General features: G+C 38.1%; 1 protein-coding gene across 1 annotated transcript in view; it reads right to left on the minus strand.

The window, feature by feature from the left end:
- Positions 1-17,916, minus strand: part of CCDC191 (coiled-coil domain containing 191) — a 1,143,870-nt gene that overhangs the window by 113,547 nt on the left and 1,012,407 nt on the right. The window contains exon 15 of the mRNA XM_044073155.1: positions 13,678-13,830. Coding sequence (XP_043929090.1) covers positions 13,678-13,830 — 153 coding nt within the window. The remainder of the gene's footprint in view (positions 1-13,677; positions 13,831-17,916) is intronic.

A 17,916-nucleotide genomic window follows, 5' to 3' on the forward strand; every position in this document is an offset into this window, starting at 1 on the left:
TGAGGGTTATGCCACTCAGTGCCAGGAGTTTAAATCTCAAAATGCATGCGCTCGAAGCACTCCTCAGTATGGAGAACGTCGACATCTGTGCAGTAACTGAAACCTGGTTCAAGGCTCTAGAGAACACCCCAGCACTACCGTGCTACAACTCATACCACACATTTCGGCCACAGAACACGGACTAATACACAAAAGGAGGGGGTGTATCCATATTCATCAAGGATACTTACACCTCCAGGTTAGTGGTGCAGCAGGATACCTCTGAGATCATCCATATGCAACTAACATCGGGCAAATCTGCACTGCAAATTGTGACCTGCTACAGATCACCCTCCATGATCCAGGACCACCACTCCACCTTTCTGGAGACACTGGAAAACATGAAGGTCCTACCGAACAACCTGATATCGGGTGATTTCAATTACCCTACCATTCAATGGGAAAACTACTGGAGTACGAATACCCAGGCCCAGCACTTCCTGGAATTCATCAACTCAAATGCCCTGGATCAGCTGGTAAACTCCCCTTCCAGAGGTGAAAACATATTGAACCTGGTCATCACCAACATGGGCGACAGGTGTTCCACACTGGAGGTCAACCCATCACTGGTTAGATCAGACCATAAACTAATCACTCTGGATGTCCACACCCCACCACCACCCCCAACTAAGGAAAACATAGTAAAAAACTTTTCTAAAGCAAACTTATCCTTACTTAAGACAGAGGTGGTAAGTTTCACAGCCCCCACACTAAAGGATAATGCTGCCCAAGATGCATAAACCTTTACAAATGCACTCTATGAGCACCTACAAGGATGCATGGATCGTGCTATCCCTAGCAAAATCAAGACTCACTCCTCTAAGAGAGGGAAACCAGTTTGGTGGACCCCTGCAATAAACAGGCTATACAATAGAAGGAGGAGGAAACTAGTTCAGAAAAAAAGCAAATCCCAAGAAGGAAAGACATCCCTGATCAGTATCTGTAAGAAACTAAGGTCCCTCATGAAATCATTCAAGGCTAACTTCGAAAGAAAAATAGCCAAGGATTCAAAAGATAACCACAAAGCCTTCTTTAGCTATGTTAAGAATCTAAGTGGAAACTCACAGATATGCACTGAACTAGTGCAAAATAGCACAAAATATACTGAACCTACTGATATTGCCAACATCCTGGAAGATAGATTCAGTGCAAACTTCACACCCCTCTCACCTCCAAAAGGGCCCACAACAATACCGGAAAAGTGTAGTGTCCCAAAAATCACAGACACACAGGTGAAAACAGCCCTTTCAAAAGCCAACAACACAGCGTCAATGGGACCAGATGGTGTCCCAGGCTGCGTCTTGCACAAACTACAGAACGAACTAACCCCCCCACCTAAACATGCTGTTCAACCTCAGCCTCTCCACAGGCTACGTGCCCATAGAATGGCGCACAGCAGCAGTTATTCATCTCCACAAAGGAGGGGCCACAACTGACCCTGGTAACTATCACCACATACGCCTGACTAGCCTGGTCTGCAAGGCTATGGAGCGCATCATCATGTAACTCATTAACAAAGACATTGGGAACCTCCAAAGTCTTGATCCGACCCAGTTCGGCTTTGTTAAGGGCGAATCATGCCTACTAAACCTGGTTGACTTCTTCGAGACAGACACCAAGGCCATAGACGAGGGAAAGGTGGTTCACACAGCCTACCTTGACCTCGCCAAGGCTTTCGACACCATTCCCCACTCAAGTATTACAGAAAACTCACCAGCCTGAACATAAACCCCTACGTAATGAGATAGGTTGCCAACTGGCTTACAGACAGAACTCACACAGTAAGAATAGCGGGCTCCAGGTCCGACTCTAAACCAGTCACAAGTGGTGTCCCACAAGGCTCGGTCCTGGGACCCCTACTGTTCGGCATATACTTCTCAGAAGTGCAGGCAAACACAGGAGGACTATGGCTAACCAAATTCGCCAATGACTGCAAACTGGGAGCCATAATTGACTCTCCGGCTGACACGGACATCCTCCAAAAGGGCCTTACTGAGATGGACACCTGGTGTCAAAGTCATGGTCTCAAGCTAAATGCCAAAAATGCATAGTCATCCCATTTGGGAAAAACAAAACATCCACGAATTACCACATAGGTGGCAGCCCCCTTAATACAGAAGAGGTAATAAGAGATCTGGGGACCCAGGTAGATAGTAATCTCTCCTTTGATAATCATATTGCCAAAGTAGTTAGGAAATCCTTCTATGTGGCCCATCTAATTAATAAAGGGTTTGCATCTAGAAATAAAGAGGTTATAGTGCCACTCTACTCGTCATTCATTAGACCCATCATAGAGTACATTGCCCCATTTGGGATGTACCTCACAATACACTTCCAACAGCTGGAAAGACCACAAAAGTACCTCACCAAGAGGATTACTGGCCTCAAACATATATCCTATGCAGCCCGACTGAAAAAACTCCGGCTGTACTCAGTGGCATAGCGCTTACTCAGAAGTGATCTCTGCCTGACTTACAAAGCCTTGTCCAACTCAGAATTGATGGACATGCTCCAACTAAGGAAATCCAAGTCACTGTGAGTCATGCGCTCTAGTGAGCTAAACCTCATCACAACAATAAATAGAACATGCTTTGGAACAAAATTCCAAATTACATCAGGCAGAGCCCCTCACTAACACTCTTCAAGAGAAACCTTGACGAGTGGATGGGCGGGTTGGGAGGGTAGCCTAATGGTTAAGGTGTTTACCTTACAAAACAAACACAGCAGGGTTTTCGGGAGTCTCACATGGGGCTAGGCTAGGCTAAATGGCTTCAAGCAAGAGCACTAGTACTAACCTATGAGTCAGTGATCAGTAACAGAAAATACACCCCTGGGATCACTTCATTGGCTCTGCTTGACAGAGGATCAGTTAATTAATCAACGGGGCAGCGAAAGCCGACACAGTTTGGCTAGGCTTATAAATGCCCTCAGGCAGATAGCCTAGTACCTACCTATGAACCTATGTACAGGCACTGCCACGTAAGAAAACAAGTCCACTTCACAACAGCATATTAAGGAGACATGAAACTCAGACAGAAAAAGGAAACATATGCCAGTTTTTAGCTCACTAAGCATGGCTTTGCTGTTTAGCAAACATAAAATAAAAAAGTAAATAAAAAAAATAGTAGTGTGTGCAAGTGTGTGTGTCCTCCAACAGTGTAAGAGAGGCAGATAGCATCAGTGAGACAGAAACAGTGCATACCAACTTCACTCAACTCCGACAGGCAGTCCATCAGCATGCATTGCCTCAGCAATAAGTATGACACTCTAATGTCTGGCATTACTGGTTGACTTTAATCCTTAGTTATTTGCCAGTAAATCAAAGATTTTACGAGGGATAGAGTAGACCTATGTGGCAAAATCAGGGGGCAGTTGAAAGGCATGGGTGGTTGTTGCATTCTATGTTTTTTCATTCATTTGATCACAACAACACACCTGAGGTGTACTCAAAACGGCTGCAACTGTGGGTGTGTTGGTGTGTGCATGTGTGTGTCCTCTAACTTCACATCTTCTCCAGCAGCTGTTAATGCTTCCAACAATGCTGCTTTATTCACAGAGGGTGTAAATAGGAGAGTGTGTTTGTGTGTGTGTGTGTGTGTGTGTGTGTGTGTGTGTGTGTGTGTGTGTGTGTGTGTGTGTGTGTGTGTGTGTGTGTGTGTGTGTGTGTGTGTGTGTGTGTGTGTGTGTGTGTCTGTGTGTGCCCTTTGACTGCAAAATTTCTTCATCTGCTACCAAAAGTCACAAACAATCCTGCCAAACTCCAATTTAGACTGGGATTGCATAAAGGTAAGTCAATAAGGCCAGTCATTAGAGTTTCATAGTTCTTACCACTCAGAAAATATTGCCCCGTTCAGTTTTTAATAGTTAATCACGTAACCTAGGAGCACTGTCTGGTTAAGTGACTTACTCAGAGTGCTGTGGTAGGCAAATGGTGGTAGAAAGATCCAAATCATGCATCCTTGACTGCAGGAAGCTTGTCATTAAGAGCTTAGAGCCTTAGTCCTCTATACTAATTACCACACCTTTATTAACTTCTTCATGTTTTGATAAAACATTGAGGATTACAGTCAGTTAATATTGAGTCATAAGAGTTTCATTGTTCTTGGTACTGAAAATGCATGTTGATGTGAAACCATATGTTCTGTAAACTTTGTAAGTGAATTAGAGTTGCCTGGTACTTAAGGCTCTCAGTAATTAATGAATTATGTCCTGTAGTCAAAAATACAGGGTTTGAACCCTTTCACCTCCATTTCCCTACTGTCTGACTTTAAGCAATTCAACCAGGCAGTGCTTCCAGGTCAACTCTGAAAAGGCGCACTTTACCCAGTGGGTTTACCTGGATAACAAATAGGTAAAATGAAAAATATTTTAAATGTGTCCCTTTTTGGGCCTTTGTCCTCTAATTATTTTTGTCTTTGTCCAGAATTCTTGAATAAAGAAGTAGAGAGGTATCTTGGTCTGTTCTTCCAAAATTTATAGCTTTCTTGGTATATTGGTGTGGACTGCACTCATTAAATACATTAAGACGTGAGTTTCAGACTTTGTATCCTTCATAAAATGATCATTAATGGAAAGCTTGTTATTCTATACACTTCATAACTATATAAGAGAACTATTTAAAATATGTTTCTGAATTTGGATCTTCCATCTCTGATTCTTGAGCCAAGATGTTTAGAGGGCAGAAGGGCATCACAATGGGTTGCACTGTATTGTTCTGACAAGTGAACTGAAATATATTTCCAGGCTATTATTTATGAATTTATTCATTCACTTGATCTCAGCAGACATTTGAAGTGTACAGTGATACAAACAGCTATTCATTATTCATGGCTTAAGTGTGTGTGTGTGTGTGTGTGTGTGTGTGTGTGTGTGTGTGTGTGTGTGTGTGTGTGTGTTAAATACTTGGTTTCTGCATTCAAGAATAATTGTGAAGTAAAGAAAGGAATTGATTGTAATAAACTGGAGTATCATTATATGACATAAGACAAGTGTGTAATGTACAATCTTTCGTCTACTTATTTATTTATTTTGACTGTTGATAGTGTGTTATTATCTGGCTGTGAATAAACTTAACAGCATTGAATCTGTGGGTTTATTGATAATATTTAAACTGCAAATACATTTTTAATTTAACTTGTTTTTGAGGACATGTGTCGTGAGATGTACTTTGTTGGGCTATAGCAGATGAGTAAGGCTATGAGCTGTTAATAAACTGCTTTATGTAATGCAGGATTTGATTCCCTCAGCCTTTGTTTGTCTACTGTGCAACTCTGATCAAGTGACTTCACCATAGTGATCCTGCGCTGTCCCTGAAAAGGGACACTTGGGTCCACTGGGCTGTACCAAGCTGTTAACAAATACAATACACATTTGTCTTTTGAAGCCCTGTACCTTCCACACAGCCACTAATTAGTGCTTTCACTATATGTTATTTGATTACAAATCTCACCACATCTCTTCTAGTCTAATGGGTTGCCAGATGGATTTTCACTAAATGTGAGTCTCATGGGAAGAGACATTTACTGCTTTCTCAAGTCTGTTTTCAATGTGAAGATGCTTTGTTTAGAAAATGGCTGTCAGTGTTTTTGCTATAAAATTTGAAATAAAGGTTTTAAACAAATCCAAATCTCTGTGATAACTGTAAAAGTAAAGAAGAAAATAGTATGTACAATGACAGATTTGAAAAGTATGTTATGGTAACTGGGGAGAGACAGCTAAGTAATGTGGTATTGGAATGGCTGATAGGGGCCTGCTTCATTACCTTGTACAGGGCCCCATTTGACCACAATTTGGTTTTACTGACTCTGGAGGCAAATGTTGCAACAATGTGGCATTATCAACCCTTCAGGTAGGCTATACCTGTACTGAGAGATGTCAGAAGGGATGCCTATTCCTGATTACAGGGAAGATATAGGGGGTCAAAATGAGATATAAGTGTTCTGCAAACATAAGCCCCCCCCCAAAAAAAAATCAGTATGCTGCATGCAGTAAAATTTCAGATTTTTGTATGACTTGTGGGTTGTTGAACAAAAGTTGCTGCATCATCAATATTGTTTTAATAGTTTTACTTTATTCTTTGCATCAGATAATACATTCATTTCATTAACAGGCTTAGATTGTGCAATATAGTCAAACATACTGCATTTCAGTAATATTTTTTGCAGTACTTTCATTACAGCCTCTGGCAACCTTGAAGGGGATAACATCTGTCAGGTCAGTAGAGTCTGCATTATTTGGAGTGATGATCAAAACCATCTGATCTTCAGCAACCATTATGCAATCATTGTTGTATTTTATTGTGATAGAGTCTTCTTTAGAAGACTGGACTGTAAAGGATTTCTGCATTTGTTAAAAACTGCTATTCTGCCTCAAGTTAGTGCAGAGGACTAAAACTCTGACTTGTTAACAGGTTACTTCCTGTGCTAAGGGTGCAGGGTTTGAAATTTTCCACCTTCAATTACTTACTATGTTACCTTCAGCAAGTCACTTAACCAGACAGTGCTTTGGGGAATTTGGACTATTCTCCTTAATGGACTCCTGTGTTACTGCATGCCATGTAACTAACTATGAACCTGTGGTTGTTTTTTTTCTAGTCATTCCCTCTTGCATAGCTGATCTGTTTCAGGAAATGTTATGTCAATATCATTAGCACACCAATTTTTAATGCAACATAGCCTATTTATTTTTAATGGGCAGCAAGACTGCATTTGCAGATGAAGCACTGAAATGCCAAGTTGTTTGCCAGCATCAACATCTATATTAGTAACAGTTCTGTTTAATGTGAAATTATTCAGATCACTTTTACTTCTGCAGAGACTGTGCATATTGACTTAGTATATGTTATCAGGTAGTCAATATTTTTATGTTCTCATCATAAATACTGTTCTGTTTAAAGTGTGCTATGTATAGCTGGGTCTTATGGTGTAATGCTGGTGACCTTTATACAGTTTTGTGTAGTTCATCCAAAGCTACCAATAAAATATGTGCAATTTATTTCTTCATAACAATAAGGGGTGGACACAGCCCCACTTCACCTTAGAGGGCAGACTTAATGGCTTAGTCCAAAGTGTTTTCAGGGGGTTGTTATGATTTGCAAAGTTTATAAAAGGCAGCATGTTATTTTCAGTGGTTTGAAGTAATGCAGAATTCTAATTTGGTAGAATGAGAATAATACAGCACATCTAAAATAGCAAAAAGCATATATTCAACTAAGAAATCCCGTACTGTAAAGTTATATACGCTAGTACTAGGAGCCACAGTTCACGACCACTTCAAGAGTTAAAAATATATTTATTTAAAAAAAAATAATAAAAACGAACCACTAAGGTTTAGAAATACAAATCATACAGGTTAAGCACTTTCATCTGCTAACTGCAGACTTCATCAGAACACTTCTCCCTTTGCAATTCCATCTTATATAATTCAGTTTAAAATTATTTTTACACCAATGGGAATGTACACTCAATTATCACTTCTATGAATAAAACATGACCTTATGAATATTCATTAACACCAGCAGCTCTCTAATAGCTGCCTATACTTTGCTTTCTAATCAGCAGGTTTAACATCTTATTACCTGCATTACAAAGCATTATGGCTTAATGAACTCAAAAATAAATATAAAATTTCTATGCTACTGCAATGTATCTTCTTTTCCTTACTATTTATTATTTTTTGCTTTATGTTTAAACTTCTTTTCACTGTAAAATGTACCCTACAATGAAATGACATATATTTCTTATAAAATCGACATTTGTTCATGCAACCTAATATACCTCAACTGTATTATTTCTCAACTACCTATTTACAGATGTATATATATGAAAGTACACTAATAAGCATTATTTCATAGCCTAGTATCTAATATAGGCTTTGTTGGTATATGGTCATTTAGTCCGGGTGCTTTGGCTGCATTTAGCTTTAATTGCCATTTTACTTTCATTTCACCCAATTTTACCTTGATATTACCACCCCTATTATTTACTTTGGCCTGTTCCAGTATCCCAAACTTAAAGGAGTGGCTCTCATCATATGCCTGTATATGTCTGCTCAAAACATTGTTACGATCTTGTCTTCTGATAGAATATCTCTGGTCATAAATCCTATTCCTCAACTGTCTGTCCGTCTTTCCCACATAAAAACTCGGACATGTCACACACACAGTCAAATATATGACCTGCTAGGAAAGACAGTTTCCCTTCCTAAACCTTATATTGGTTTGATTTACATCCCCTAACTTAATAGTTTTGTCTTCTATAATTTCTTTACACTGCTGACACCGACCGCATCTCTTAGTATATTCATCCTTTGTATCATGAATTGACCCCGTATTCCATCTTTCAAATCTACTCTCTAAATTATACCCTGTCTTATACACATATCTTGGTGCAGTACCCACTTTACTGTATGCCATGTCATCACTTTTCAAAATATTTCAGTTGTGTTGGATAATTCTCTTAACATCCTCGGCATATGAGCTGTACTCTACTATACATGCTCTATTATATTGAATGTCCATATCCTTCCCTGCATCACCCCCTACCTTCTCCAAACCTCTACCTATAAGGGGTTTGTATTTTTTTCCCCATTCTTTTAATACATAGCCGGTGACATCATTTATTATATTTCTAGGATACCCCCTTTCCTCAAATAAATTGCCAATGTATTTTAGCTCCTTTTCCAACTCATTATATTCTGATGTCAATAATACAGCACACAGTGATTAAAACTGTAGACTCATTTAAGGACCTTGGTATATGGGTCGATCCAGTTATGAGTTTTTTCTAATAATATCAACCAATTGATTAATGATAGTTATAGAACTATAGGTTGTATAAAAAGATTTATAAAGTCTAGGGGATCAACAATTATGAAGTTATTGTTTGTTAGTTACATTAGACCCAAACTTGAGTACTGAATAACAATATGGAAACCCTATAAGAAAACAACCATGAGTAAACTGGACAGAGTACAGCAGAGATATACCAAGGGCATCCATGGATGTGAACATTTAAGTTATTATGAAAGACTAAAATATCTGAACTTGTACAGTGTCTCTTACCGATATCTCATATGAGATATTATTCAGGTATATAAGGAATTTAGGGACAACTATCTCTGGGAATGTTTGGGGTTATCAAAAAGTACTAGAGAATCATCAGACAACCTATGAAGGAGATTCTATATGAATGAGAAGTGTACTAATTTGTTCTCTGACACAGTAACTGATGTATGGAACAGACTACCAAACTACATTAAAGCAAGTACTACTTTAGATATTTTTTTAAAAACAGCCTGGACACTTATTATGGGAACAAGTGTTTTGGTTTATTGGCAAGCTAGAAGGGCATTAATGCCTGTGCTTGAAATATTTATATGTATGTATGTACATACTATGATTGTCCAGCATGCATCATACATAAGTAGATTTGATATGCTGTAGGCTACTTTGAGTTGTTGAGTTACTTTGGATGTAGTGTTGCTGATATAATTGTTAAATGAAAGTGAGTCATCTAGAAGTATCCCAAAGTAATTTTAAGTGTCTAGTTAAAGGGTGAAGTGTACCATATTGGTCCACTATCTGTGGTGCTGAAATACTGGCATGTCTCCTGGTTGTAATAAAAAACATGTCTTTGGATTGTCAGAGAGCCAATTCCAAATGGTTGCAAAGTGACTTTGTAACACAGTAGCTAGCTGAGGAATAGATTTGTGAGTAATGATTAAAAAAATTTCATCTGGATACATGATGATACTTAGATCTGTCAGGTTCCAAGGCAGATTATTTATCTATATTGAAAATAGTACAGGAGCTAAGACTGATCCTTGGGGGGAGGGGCATCATTAGACAAGTGGGAGAGTATGTATTGAGTGGCAATACAGAAAGATATGTTAGATAAACAACTTTTACACCATGTAGTTAATTCAGAGGCAAAGCCATAGTCCATTACTTTATCTATTAGTATGTTATGGCTTACCATTTCAAAGGCGCTTTTTAGGGTGAGAAACATGGCTCCTGTTAACAGACCTTTCTCAGTGTTAGAGAAAACATCACAGGAAAATGAGGAAACTGCATTGTACTTTGGGCATGTTTGTCAGTGAGATGACCATATTTTTAAATATAATCCAGCATTTGTTCAGAAACATAGACGTGTTATTCAAGAATGTTAGCTAAAGACCATAGCTTTTCAATGGGTCTGTAGTTAGGGCCTTTTTAGGCTATGGAATAGTATGCAAATATATTATAAGAGCAAGCATAAAGCTTGGTGGTAAAAAATGAGTGGTTAAGCTAAACTGAAGAAGATGTAAAGTAGGGATCTGCTGAGAATAGTGGCACCAGACTATAATATGTTCAGCTGTAAACAGTGAAAAAATGGAGTACCTTTAAAGTCCACAGCCTTTAGATGTTTCCCTAAGTTTTATTTTTAAGCATATTGGGAGTAGTTAAGAAATGTGAAGAAAGGAACATATGTGTTTCCAAAGTAATGACTGATGAAGTAATCATTGAATATTGAGTGGGAGGAAGAAATATCTATTGATATGTTGTTTATTATCTTGGGGGAAAGAATGGAAGCAGTTTGAGATTTAGGAAACTGTTTGCTGGAACTAAGGTATTTGATGTTTTTCAGATTTTTGGGGGATTCCAAGTTGACATGTTTGAAGATTTTAAAAGTACTGGGCTTTAGGCTTCATTAGTTTGGATGCTCATCACAGGATCACAGGATCATAGATTAGTACTAGGCTAACTGCCCTTGTGGACCATTTTAAGCCTAGCCAATTGCTTCATGTAAGACTCAAACCTTCCACTTTCTGTCTGTAAGTTAAACACATCATCATCAGCAGCAGCAGCCCCCTTTATCCAATTTTTCTACATGGGGTCGGGGAATCGTGTTAGCTCTCGCCATCTCTCTCAATTCAATGTCACAGTCCTGCCTTCTTTGACACTCATGCCTGACTGTCACAGATCTTTCACACAATCCATCCACCTCTTTGCTGGATGTCCTCATTTCCTCTTAACTTCTTCCTGTCTGTCACAAATCTCTTCACCAGACTGTCTTCTGCATGCATCCAAAACACAGTAATCTGTTCTCCTTGATCTTTTCTGAAATGAAGCTACTTTGGCTTCTGCTCTTATGTCCTCATTTCTTCATCTGTCCCGCAGTGTGCATCCTACCACCCTTCTCAGGCACTACATTTCCATCACCTCTAGTTTCTTCATCTGCTCTGCCTTAACTGCCCAGGTTTCTGTACCATACAGTAGTACTGGTCATACCACTGTCTTGTACACCTTACTTTTCAGCTTCTTTGGCATTCTTCTGTCATAGACTACACCTGACACCCTATGCCATTTGGCTGAAGCCCCTCTGATTCTAGCTATGACCTCTTCATTCAGACTTCCCTTCTCCTCAACTACCCCTCCCAGATACTTGAAGCTGTTTACCTGTTCCACTGTCTTCCCTTCTATCTCAATTCTGAGCTTCTTCTGATTTCCCCAGTTTGCTGCCATTACCATTGTCTTATCTGTGCTTAGTTTCATCCTAAATGCCTTCAGTTTTGCATTCCATTGCTCTGTACAAAAGGTAAACACCTTAACCATTATACCAAACTCGCACATAATTAGGTTTACACTAGACTAGCTGCCCCTGTAGACCATTTTAAGCCTGGCCAATTACCCTATATAAAAATCAAACCCTGCACCTTGTGTCTGTAAGATAAACACCTTAACCATTATGCCATCTCTTGCTGAGATGGAATACTGCTGAGTTTTGGGTATCTTTTAATTATTGTCTTAGGTTTGTGAAGATCCAAGAACACGGATAGATTTTATTACCATATCAGTGATGAGTAAAAGCTTGTCCTAAATATATATATAAGTACATTACACATTAATTTTAAATTAATTTTAAATGTTTTATTTTATGATAATAATGTATACTACACTGTCTTTTACCATTTTTTTTAAATCAAATGGTTGCACTGTCCTCCAATGATGCTGACTGTCTGTTGAATATTCTGACTAGTGTGGTACTGATTTTAATAACTGAGAAAGTGCACACAGGCAGCATGAAAGCTGGTGTGTATTTAACTTAATAGACAGTTTCTGTCTTGGTTCTTAGAGCCATACTGTTCATCTGCTGTGATTCAGTTTTTGTTAGCTTATAGGCTTAGACTAGTTGGCTGCTGAGCCACTAAAGTTTTGCTACACAGGGCATAGAAGCCAGTTTTAGACAGAATGTCAGTCTACTGCAGGACGTACAGTCACACATGGTCTGCACATCTATGGGCAATTTGAAGGATCAAAAACTTACCCAATGTTTTTCCTTGGGATGTAGGGGGACTCAGTAAAACCCATCCACATACATGGAGGATATGCAGACTATGCAAGGAAGGAGCCACAGCCAAACAAGTGCAGTGAGCTAGCAATAAACACAACTGTGCTATTGTGCTGCTCCAAACAAGTATAAGATGGAGAAAAATAGGCTGACTTACTTTAAAAAGAAATACAATTTGGAGGTTGGTATAATGGTTAAAGTATTTACCTCACAGATAAGAGGTACAAGGTTTGATTCTCACTAAGGGAAATTAGCTAGGCTTAAAATGGTCCACAATGACAGCTAACCTAGTATTTACCTATGAACCTTGCTGGCTCAATGCATTATTGGATGGAACACTAAAAGCAACCAAGGGGGATTGGGTTTCTGTAATATAGCATTCCAACCGTGAGAATAAGTGCCAAATGCATGCTCACCAATCCTGCGGAAGGGTAATGACTTATGACTTATAGTAGATCAGGTGACTCCTGGATGATTTGTTGTGGTCAGTTATCAAGCTCAAGTGACAGAAGAAAGATATAAGTGGCTACACTGGCCAAGGACCAAGGCAAGTGGGTATGGAAATAATAGCTTTATACTAGTTTGGTATTTCATATATTGCTTTTTCCTTTCAGATCACCAAGAGAAAGGGAAGAGAGTTGGCACATGCCACTTTTCTCTATTTTGTCTTGAATGTAGAGTCTAAATAATTGATTTAATTGTTTTAATACAGTATAAAATGAATGAGAATGTTAATAAAACACCCCTACTCTTTGATAAGTGCTGTGGTATCCTTTACATATACACGAGGCAGATGGGGCCTCGGTTTAATGTCTCATCTGAATAAATTGCTTCTAGCATCTAATTTGTCCGACTTGACATTCTGCATGATATATTCAGCACAAAAAAATAAACAAGTATGGTGACAATATACAGCCCCCACTGCATTCCTTTCCCAGTCCCAAACCACTCCATATTCGGTTGCAACTTTTGCTTTTTGTGCTGCATACAGATTCCTCAAGAGGTAAATAAAGTTGCCTAGTATCTCCATTTCTATAAAACCTGGTTGCAAAATGTTGATACTCTAAGAAAGTTGCAGTATGCTGTCTAAATCGAGGTAGTAAACATATGAACTACATAGTGTGTGTGTGTGTGTGTGTGTGTGTGTGTGTGTGTGTGTGTATACACATATACACAGCTGGACTGGACGCTTGTAAGGTGGGGGAGGTGAAGCCAAAAAATGATTACAAAAATGATCAGAGTATAACAGCTAGAAATGTAATAGTACAAGTATGCAAAAGTATAAGTTTAATTTGTTCTGCATACTTGCCTTTAGCCAGTTGTGCAGGCACCTCCTGAGTAACATGCATCGATAAAACTCATCTGCATGAGTGGTCTTCTCTTCTAGCGATTCCTTGGTAGTATAATGCCATGCATATAAACACCGCCTCTGAATCACAGCACAGTGATGTTCATCTGCCAACTGTAGGGCCCCATCAGGGAGGTTAAGATAAAGAAAAAAAGAAATAAGTATTTTTGTTTATACAGTTGCATATAAACAGATAATCATGCATATATATCTATATCTAATATATAATATATATATATATATATATATATATATATATATATATATATATATATATATATATATATACATACATACATACACACAGACACACACACACAGACAGACACACACACACACACACACACACACACACACACACACACACACACACACAGACACACACACACACACACACACACACACACACACACACACACACATTCAGATATACACACAGCTATAGATAAACACAGTGCTGTATTACAGCAGATCACCAAGAAAGATTTGCAGTCTGACCTTGGTTTCAAGAATGGAAGCTGAATCATGTAAGGGCCAAGCTAGCTAGACCACCTTTTGCTTTGACCATGGTACTGCAAGCATCACAGATCCACGTTTTTAGTGAGTTCTGCAGTATGCCTATTAACAGGGTGCCAATATAACTCCTATATAACTCCTATATATTTTAGACTTTAACCCATTTCCAAAAGCAAATGCGAGTGCATATAAACATGCATATAAACATCCAACCACAATAACATGCCACATATGTATGCGGCTAATGCACTGCCAATTGTAGTACCAAACATCGTTCATAAGAAGTAACACTAAATGAATTTTGCATTTCCCTCAAGCTGGCACACAGAAGAGGGACAAGGATGCCATTATGGCATGAGTGGTGTTTAGTTTGATATATTCTTTCATTTCTCTGAATGACCAAAAGGGTCTGATATCATTACTCTAAAATTAAATGCACTATTGTGTAGTGTGTCTATGCTGACATAGAGTTAGTGTTATGGTTGAAAAGTGCAGTTGATATGCAGCAGTATCATATGCAACACACTACAGAACCCATTTGTGTTTTTTTTTCTGTGTAGCATGAATCCTGTTGAGATTAAGTTCATATTTATTACAGTACTATTTTCCAAAGCACTTGAACACAATCCAAAGTGAAACAATATGTATAAAATAGTAATCAAAGCAACATGACAACCCTGTAATATAATTGTTTTTGAGAACAAATACAAAATTAAAAGTAAAAATAGCAAGATAAATCACACATCCATTTAAATAATATGTTATCTGCTGCTAATATATCAACGTTCCAAGTTAAAAATTCAAGATGTCAAAATTCAAAATCTTCCAGACATCCAAATGAGACAAATTAAAATAAAATCCAGGGCATAAAAACAGATCTAAAAAATAACTTAAATGGAAACAACTCTCCGAGAATGCCACAAGTACTAAACTGGAATAGAAAATCCAACTAAAGAGAGTATCTTTAAATGGCACTCAGGGTAGATCCAATGATGGCAAAGACCTTCTCCGACTATTGGCAAAGTGTCCCTTGAAATGACCACCAAAGGACATCCCAAAAGGCCTCGAAACATCTTCAGAAGCATCCAAACAAAGCCAAATAGCAGCCCACAAACGTACATGACTTACATAAGAAAAAGAATAAAACAGCAAATGGACTGCAAAAGACTGACAATTGAGCAAACAGCAAAGTGCTGAGCAGCTAGGGAACATATCAACAAATGTGATGCATAGAGTACATGCTTTCACAAAATATATTCTGTCAAGAAATCTTCTAAAAATGAATTAACATCCAAAAGTAAAGTCCTGAGTCCATGTAATAAAGTGCATAAGGAGAATATTCAAGTTTTCCATAGAAAAACGTTCATCACCATCTTCAGACATGTGCAGTAAAAGCCTTAGTTCTCCTTTTCTGTTACAAACAACTTTTCTTTTTGAGAAGGATGCTGTGTTAAAGTAAATGTAAGTAGTTGTACTATATATAACTGCAAAACTGTGAGAAGCACTAAGAACATCAAGTAGAGGAGTAATAATAATATTTATAACAATAATAATGTGTTGCTCACAACAGAAAGCTACTGCACAAAAATATTGCACTATAGATTCAAGATAGTGTTAAATAATATAAAAGGAGACTGGACCACTGCAACAAGTAGCCATTAGGTCATATAATAGTAAAATAATATAATGCAATAAAATCAAATAATCATAGCTGGCTCTAGTAGAATACAGGGATAAAGCTTTGACTATGACCCAGGTGACCAAAGTTTCAATTAGCATCTTAGGTGCTTAACAAACAAGGCAGGGAGAATGGGTGTGTTCATCCTGGGGGCTGGTAGCAGAGGGACACAGTAGGATGTACACTCAGAACAGGGACTTTAATGCAAGTGCACATCCTGGGGCAGGCTTTTGGCTCACCAAGCCTTCACCTGGTGATAATCTTTACAGCAAATGCAGAGGAGAGCATGCACAAGGGGAAGGCACTGTGAGCTGCTGTGGTGATAAAAGTAGCTTGTTCCACTGGTCAGTGGTAGAGTTTGTGCTGGTGTAAATGCTCTTATTACCATAATGCAAGTAAGGACACAAAAACACCCACATGGCTACCTGTCTGGGTGTGGGCTTGGTTGGATCTTACCTTTGTATATCTGTTGGGTAACTCCACCAATATAAGAGAACAGATGAGTTCAGGTTCAGTGGGAATGTGTGATGGTCAGCAAGAAAATGGGCAAAAATTATATAAATATATATATATATATATATATATATATATATATATATATATATATATATATATATATAAATAAAATAATCAGATACTCCAGCAATGGAGCATTTGGATGACACAAAATCATTCCCTGCTATGTCTGGCTCAGCATGTAAACAGCTACAAATTCTTTGTCAAAATTAAGCCATGTCATTATGACATTCAAGAGGCCTGCAGTCTATCTGCTTTGGACAACACAATGACTGGATTTTACATTATATTATTTTTGCCACAGCATTCTGAGTAATGGTGTTTCCTCTACCCAGGAAATAGTTTTCAGTTTTCAACTGGATGTCATGATTTATGAAAATGCCATATCACCAAACTTTCTTCTCATTTGTTCTGTAAGTGTTACATCTTTTGGTGTTTCCGGAACTCAGATTTCAACTTCTGTTGTACATTACAGCATTATTGTGCTGGGTTTGATCGTAAATTAAAATGGCTACATTTCAAAAGACTTGGAAAATGTCTCACTGGTTATTTTTCCCTTACTTTCACCAGCATGACTAGTAGACACAAAATTTATTTCCAGGTTAAGCGCTTTCATCAAAGTAAAATTGACTTCATCAGAACAATATACAAACAGTCATGTGGATTTAAATATGTTACAGTAACACAGGATAGGTTGAAATCCCACAAATCAAACAAAAATCCCTTGAATAAATTAATACTCTAAAAGGCATACAGTATAAAAACTAAACAATCCAATAAAAACATTTCTATGAGAAAGTCACATTTTAAAATTAAACCCTTTCTGCTCTTTCTTTTAAAGCAGGTAAGATAGATATAAAATCATTTAATCCTGGACACAGATTAGCTGCCAAATGAAGCTGCCACATAAATTCCCTTTTGTTTAAAGTGTTTTTCCAATTACCACCCCTGGGGTTTATTTCTGTTATGTCCAGTATCCCAAACTTGAATCCAGAAAAATTGACACATATTTTACTATGCCTGAATAAGGCATTAGTTTCTTTTGAATTCTTAATATCATATAAATGTTCATATATCCTGGACCTGAGAGCCCTCTCAGTTTTCCCAACATAAAACCCCGGGCAGGAATTACACTTGGCCAAATATACTACTTTACTAGTGTGACAATTACCTTTTTTAAAAAAAACACTGTGTCCTGGTTTATATTGTCAAACTAACTACTGACAATATAAATCTACACTGTATACAACAAACACAGGCTTTAGTAAATTCATTTGGTTTTGCACTGCCGCTGTTCGTATTACCCTCCAAGGTAAGTTTCAAGTTGCGACCCACTTTAGTACAAAAAATAGGTTTTTCACCCACTGCTTGTAAAATATTGAGGTCACCCTTAAAAATACTCCAGTTCTTGCAGAGAATGTTCCTTATGTCATTACAATGTGAACTGTATTGCACCACACATGCCTGGGAGAAATTGCAAGAAGAACTCT

The sequence above is a fragment of the Protopterus annectens genome, chromosome 5.part1 (assembly GCF_019279795.1).
Source record: "Protopterus annectens isolate FY-2018-M chromosome 5.part1, PAN1.0, whole genome shotgun sequence".
Lineage (NCBI taxonomy): Eukaryota > Metazoa > Chordata > Ceratodontiformes > Protopteridae > Protopterus > Protopterus annectens.